Source organism: Pterocles gutturalis, unplaced genomic scaffold, assembly GCF_000699245.1.
Source record: "Pterocles gutturalis isolate BGI_N339 unplaced genomic scaffold, ASM69924v1 scaffold23555, whole genome shotgun sequence".
NCBI classification, from domain to species: Eukaryota; Metazoa; Chordata; class Aves; order Pterocliformes; family Pteroclidae; genus Pterocles; species Pterocles gutturalis.
This window is the reverse complement of record NW_010143998.1, coordinates 30,088-37,279: the sequence shown is the minus strand read 5'-3', so window position 1 is coordinate 37,279 and position 7,192 is coordinate 30,088. Positions and strand designations below refer to the sequence as shown.

Genomic DNA, 7,192 nt, shown 5'->3' with positions numbered 1-7,192 from the left:
CCTCAGGAGGCCCAGGGGACGCTGGCTCCGGGACACTGTGCTGCTGCTCGAGCAGCTCTGCAGGCTGACTCCTTCCCTCCGTCCAGAGGAGACCCTGGCCCCAGGCTCTGGGAGCTGAGCCCGGGAGGCAGCTGGGCAAACGAGCTCTTTTAATTAACCCAGTGCTGGGGCTGTGCCTGGACACGGGGCTGCCCCGCAACCAAAGCAACAGCTTCCTCATATTCAACTCTGTCCTCTTATCAGGGTTTATCTTCATCTCTGTTGATGAAGCCTGTTCTTATCACGATCCAGCTGCTTCCCTGGCTGCTGCAGTTGGTTATTTATTAACTGCTGGAGCCAACACCAGGGCAGTCGGGGAGATTCTGAGGGAAGAGGACTGGCTGTGGGCTTTTACTGATTTATCCCATTTCTCTGCTTTCACCAAGATTTATCCCATTACTTTGAACAGTCCAGGAATTACTCTCAGCCAAACATCTGGGCTGCCACTCTAGTTGACAGAGATGGAGGGAGTGGAGGGTAACTTGTCTGTGCAGGTCTGAGACATCCTTCATCAGTACTCATCCAACAGGGGACCTGGGCTCTCAACATTTCAGTGATGTAGCTGGAGTCGGAGGGACTGAATCCAGGCCTTGTACTTTTCCTACAGAGTACACCACAATTTTTACTATTTCCTTGCATTTGTGCTCAGGAGCCCAAATTACAGACCTGTTGCACTGGCCCTGTTAAACACAACAAAAAGATGGCCATGCCCCGAAGGATAAACCATCTGTGGGCAAAGGCGTTGGTTTGGGTTTGTCTGTGAAGGTGGCTTTTCTAGTAGTTTACCTTCAGTCTGTGTTTCCTCGTAGGGCATCTACAGCTTCAGCAGGCTGGGCAGTGCCATTGCTCTGAAGCAGAGGGGGTGGAGGACACTGGTCTTTAGGTCTCCTTTCTCTTGGATTAACATCAGACACTCCTGCACTCCCTTGCAGAGAGGCACACACACATGGTGCAAGTGTGGCATGGGCACAAGCAGGCAGGATGGAAGTGGAAATGAATGGCCCATTGTGGTGTGATGTTCATACAAGACCTTGTCCTTTCACAGGCTCCTATTATTTAACCACCACTTATGGGGCCCTGGAGCATATAAAGAACTACGACAAAATCACCGTTACACGGCAGCTGAGCGTGGAGGTGCAGGACTCCATTCACCGCTGGGAGCGACGGAGGACGCTGAACAAGGCCCGGGCTTCCCGCTCATCAGTGCAGGTAGCTGGCATACTTACTAATTGTAATATTATAATAATTTAAAAACAAAATTAACCCATATTCCTATTAAAAATAAACAATGCACATACAGTGCAAGATTATAAAAAAAAAAAAAAAAAAAAAAACACCTTATTTGAAATATATATTACTTACAAAATGCATTTTGAAGTCTTGAAGTACTTAAAAATTACTGCAGAGTGATTTCATTGTTCATTCGCAAAGGTGGTGTGCTAGGAGCCTTCGCATATGGAGAGCTGTGCTGAGGAGACAGGGAGCCCCTCTTCTCCATCGCCCTTAGGGCCTGGAGAAATCATGGGCTAAGTTGAGGAGATGTGAGCAGGCTACACAGGGACAGTTCCTAGGTGGCATAAAGCTGTAGGATGATCTGAGACATCCCAAGGGCCAGTCAGACAAGCATCTTCCAGAGCCTGGCTTCTCCTCTCTGGCAGTAGGGAAGACCCAACAACATCTGCTTAGCTTTGAAGCCCATGCTGTGTATGGCCCAGTGAAGACCTCCCCATGCACCAGTGGGAGAGGGTCCCAGGACAGATGAGTGCTCTGGGCCTCCAGCCAGGGTGAAGCTGGGTGCAGGACCAGGCAGTCGGGATGTCCTGCCAGTCCCATGTCCTGTGATCAAATTGTCACCCACAAGGAGGCAGCAAAGGCCACGCCTCAGGTTCTGTAAAGCCTTCACAGTGCAAAACTGAAAATTGTGAATGCTGAGGGGAAAGCCAGGGGGAAGTCTCCTGAGTGAGAGACACAGTCCATATAGGCCTCTGAAAACATGGGGCTTAATATGCTTCCCATATTGCAGTCAAAACAGTCCCTGATGATCTCAGAATTTGTGAATGGTGAATGGGATTCACCAAATATCCATCCAGTCCTGAGCGCTGCTTTGGCAGTATCTCATAGCAAGTACCTGGCGTGGAGCTTAAAATGCCACATTTCCCCAGAAGATTCCTACCACCTCCAGCAGCATAAAGGCCATTTTACATTCCTTTGAGTGAGGGGTCATATCAGGGACATGCAAGCACATCCTGGCAGAAGTAAACAGCTTACTGTTGTGTTCAGCGTGTGCCTGCACATCCCTCTGGCTGCTTTAATCATCTGCAGTAATACTCCATAAATGCAGTTTCGAAACCATGTATTTGGCAAATCTCACTTCTGCTGGGGAGCCTGAGTATTTTCTGACAAAGTGGCTGGGAATTTTTTTGAACTTCACATATACAAATTAAACACACAGGTTCCACTGTGGCTAAAGCTCTCTAGATTCTGTTCCTTACGAGTTTGGCAAGAGGAAAGTTCTTCCGGCAGTTGTTACTGCTTGAAACAGGATACAAGTAAATCAGCTTTCTCAGCATAAATTCTTCTCTGTTTCCTTACTGATGAAAAGTTTGGAGGACACACTCTCAAGGTGCTGTTTGGGTGATGGTGGAGTTACAACAGTCACCACACTGCGGGCCCTTTCCTGTTTCTGTGAGACAGTGGGTTTTCAGGACAGATCTCTGAGGTTTTTGGTTTGTTGTTCTAGTCTGTTATTTCTTTGCATCCTATTTCTCCAGGAGCTGTAGAAAGGTGGGAGAAGGAACTGTTGCAAACTGCTTACTAAGGGTATTAATGAAAATCAGAAAAAAGCTTTCACTTACATGTCTTTACAGGGCTAATTATTTGGTTAAGTGGTTGTTAGTTTATTTGCTGATTCAGAGCTTGTTCATCACAGAGGAGAAAGAAGAGAATAACTAGGGCACTGGAGAATGATTGGAGGATATTTGGGAGTGTTTAAGAGCTCTAGGCAGCCAGAGCTTTGGGGCTGAATTCTGCCTCTTTCAGTCTTAAGTCTGTGTTAACTGCAAGATCTATCCTCATGTTTCTCTTCAGGATTTCATCTCTATCTCCTTTCTGGAAATTGGTGCTCAGTCAAGGACACTTGCTTCCCGGAACGACACCACGGCTGAGCAGCTGAGCCAGCAGTGTGCCGAAAAGTTTGAAGTCTCCCATCCCAAGGCCTATGGACTCTTTGTTTATGTTGATGACCAGTGGCTGCAGCTGGACAAAGATGCCCTTCCTCACCATATCAAAGCCTCCCTACTGAAGAGTGAAACCAAGAAAGATTTCCATTTTATTTATAAACCAATAGACCGTAAGACCCCACCAGTTCCAATTGTCAGAGAGTCAGACTTTCCCTAAGTGCCATGCTGCTTTTTTTGTTGTGTTTGCTGTCATCCTGGAAGGGCTGGATCATTTGTCTCATGAGATACTCTGGTTATCTCCAGACCTCAGAAGGTCTCTGGAACATGGCCTTTGACACAGGGCAGATGTGCTAATTGTAGATGCTGTCTGAATACAGGGCATTTCTTAGGAAAAAAAAAAAAAAAAAAAGGAGCATTCATGAGAACATTCATCCTCTGGAAAACTTGAAGTATCAAACCTCAGAACCTCCTACTGGCAACCAGTCAACGTCGCAGAATGTGGACCGTGGAGAAAATCCAGAGATCTTGCAGAAAAGTGGACGTTTACTCCGTAATAAACTATGGCAGGTGTAAATCGCCTCTGTGCACAAGGCCTGTGAAAGGTCTGCACACACCTCAATCTGGAGGTAAGACCATATTTATGCCTTATAGGATCTGTTCACCTGGTTTGAATAAACTGAGGCTTGGCTGATGTATTCAGTGGAATAGGGTTGCCGCCTGTAGCAGAACTCCATCTCTGTCTTGCTGTCTACAACATGTCACTGCCTTTGAAATCCACATAATTACAGACCATGCAAGATGATCCTGTATGTTCACTAAGAATACATTTTCTGACACCTATTTGTCACTGAAATCAGGTAGCTTAGGCATTTTCATCAATGTATTTTTCTTAAAGATGGAAAGTCTTCACCATCAGTTTTATATGCGCAGCAGTTTTAATCACATTGGTTGTATGATAGTGTCTGGTTAATTGTGTATTTATTTCCGTGTGTGGTATGCTGCAATTATTTTAAAATAAGTGTTTGTAAAGAACTTAATAATTTGCCCGGTGTAGCATTCCAGATTAAAATTTGAAAGTCAAAAAGAGCTAGAATTAAATACTTGTTCCTTTTTATCCAGATGTTTTATCTAGTGTTTTTGTATCTACAAGTCCCACCAGATTATTGCTTTAATAAATTCGGGCTGTTGCAGACAGAACTTTCTATTTCTCCTCTCTACCTGTGCTTTCAGTCATTCAGTCATTGCAGAACTAAATTTCCATGCACAGCTAAATTCCCACAGAATAAATTGAACCAATGCAAAAAAAATGCATTTCATGAAATTTAAAAATGATTTTTCAGGACTAAATAATGGAAGTGGGAGCCTTAATTGCAAGACAGATCCATGTCTTCTAGGTGCCTTCATTCAGGCAAGATTCCCACTACAAAAGAGACTGGACTGTCTGCCTGCAGGAGGCAAGCAACCTCCACCACAGCAACGCCTGGGATCAGGCCTAGCAATGCTCTGATTAGAAAGAAAGAGTGGTTTACTGTGGGTTTTACTCAAAGCTGCTATTGTTTCCTCCCATTAATATTAAAAAAAAGAATTGGGACATGTTGGGCCAAGTTGCCCAGGCCCTTGCATTACTCTTGAATCTCCAAAGGTAAAATGGTATCGTATGTAGCTGGTCACTCTCTCAGTCACTGGGGCTTGAAATGTCCGCGTCTACATGCCCTACCTGTAGGGTGCACTGGCCAAATGCACATACAGATAGCAAACCAGTGCCGTGCATCTGCCAGCTTGGGCTGCGTGCACGTCTGGTCAGGAAGGGACAACAACCAAGAATGAGGAACAGTGAATAATACCCATCTCAGTTTCGAGGACATCATGCGCAGAGCGTGTGGTGTGTGACACTGGCACTAAGCTGACTGCACATTCATGGTTATTTCTGCTCATGTGCAGCTGTTGGCACCTCTACCTTGCCTCTGGGCAGCACTCCTGCAGGATGCCAGAGCTGAACCCCTCCCTTGCGCTGCCATTAGCCACTTGCTGAGCAGGGTGCTCCTGCTGGGAGCCCAGGCTGCTCTCAGGGTGGCACTGGGGATGTCACAACCAAACCTGAGATACAGGTTTCCGGTACCAATCTGATGGAGGAGATGCTGCTCTCAGGGCCCTGTGGGCATGCACAGGTGTTGGCTACTTCTGGTGCCTCCCCAGGGCTGCTGCATCCTGCCCGCAGCCCAGGACCCCATTTCAGCCTCCCAGGGCTGTCAGCCCCTGACCCAGTGATGCTGCAGCAGGGCTGGTGTCCAGATCCCCACAGCTATGTGCCAGCCCAGCCTCAGCCTCTTGCCTCCCTTCCCCACCCAAACCAGGGCCCAGACTAGCTCTCTGGCCCACCTCCCTCTGGCCTCCTCACCCTTCTTGGTAGGACTCCAAGCCACATACCCACCTTGCCTCCCACTACTCGTGCACAGATGTCACACTGCACGGGGTCCAGGCACAGCAGGGCTGGGGGTCCCCAGCGCCAGAGCTAGAAATGTGGTGGGTCTGACCAGCAGCTTAGTTCTGCCGTGGCTGCTGCAAGTTATTTTAAGCCCCAGGAGCAAATATGTATATCTCTGCCAAAGTCCCTGGCCGGATCAGGTTATCTTTATACTGTAACATTCAGAGTTAATGAGCCTACAGTAATCTGATAGGGATGAGGCTCAAGTAGAAACATGCAAGGAAGGAAGCCAGGACTGATCTTCCGATGGATATTTCCGGAGAGTAACCGGACTTTGCACTGGCCAGGGTCGAGCAACAGATTGATGAAGTGAAATGGTCTGGCACCTCCCAGCGTCCTGGGACACTAGAGTCAGCAGCTGCACCTCAGGGCAAGGGGGAACCATGGATTATATGGCTGGTCAGCAGAGCTTGTGGAAACCGTGACAATGATAAATCACTGCAATCCATATGGGCTCAGACTAATATTTGCCAAAGCCTAGTCCCAAAATCAGACCTGCAGATCCCAGTTTTCAAAATGCGAAGAGTGCCAGCTGAATTTCTGTCGGCTTTTACAAAGGCTCTCAAATTGCACATGCAACATTTCCCCTGGTATGACAACAGCAAAGCCTTGATTTGATTTGCAAAGGTTGCCATGGCTCCCTGGGACTCAGAGATTTCTGACAGTAATGCGAATTCCTGTGCCTGGCTGTGAGCTGCCCAGAAGGAAATCTGCATGCTGGGGCTCAGTGCAGAACAGGGCTTGCTCAGAGGCCATGGGGCATCTGGCCTGTTTGGTCGCATTATATAAACCACCAGCAACAACTTTGCTAAACATAAATTTCTGGGGTGCAGGGGTGACCAGGCTCCTCCAGGGTCTGACCACAACTGTCCCTTGTCAGGGAATGCAAGCTGGGAGATGGCCCCAATGATGGGATCCTGGAGAACCCAGGACAGAGGTGGCTGCTGCCTTCCCAAGCTCACAGCTCAGCCATGGGACTCGGGCTCTGCCTGCACCATGGTCATGCAGAAACAGCCTGCCTGGAACAAATGTGCTGTTGTTTCGGTAACCCTGGCAAAGCTCTGAGTCCCCAGCGTGGAGACTGCTGGAGCATTCAGCACATCTCTCTGTTTGGAGCCTGGTGCCCAGAGTCCTGTGCTGCTTTGGGCTGGTATCTGACATTTTGGGTGGTGAGAAAAAAAAAAAAGTCAAATGTGGGAATGAAATGGGCCTTCTTAAATGCTCCATGGGATTTTATTAATTTGCTTTGCCATGGGGTTTCCTCATGCTGCAGCCCAGGCCAGGAGGAAGCATTCCAGTCTGGTGGCCTCCCGAGGTCAGTCAAGATGGTCACGCTGTGACTCGTGCTCTGGCCCTCACGTGAGCCATCAGCAGACAGAAGTGTTTCAGGAGACTTTGACCAAGTAGGGTTGTGCAATCCAGCCAAGGCCTCCTCAAACACTCGTTTTGCAGAGAAGCGTTGCACAACAGTCACTCATTTACTCACAAG

The 7,192-nt window shown here is 48.0% G+C and overlaps 1 protein-coding gene across 1 annotated transcript; it reads left to right on the top strand.

Annotated features, from left to right (window-relative positions):
• Positions 1-1,084: 1,084 nt before the first annotated feature.
• Positions 1,085-3,435, top strand: RIN3 (Ras and Rab interactor 3; the record flags this gene model as incomplete). The annotated part of the gene is made up of 2 exons (XM_010084971.1): positions 1,085-1,248; positions 3,127-3,435. Coding segments are annotated over 2 exons (473 nt in total), but the record flags the coding sequence as incomplete, so codon positions are not given.
• Positions 3,436-7,192: the final 3,757 nt, after the last annotated feature.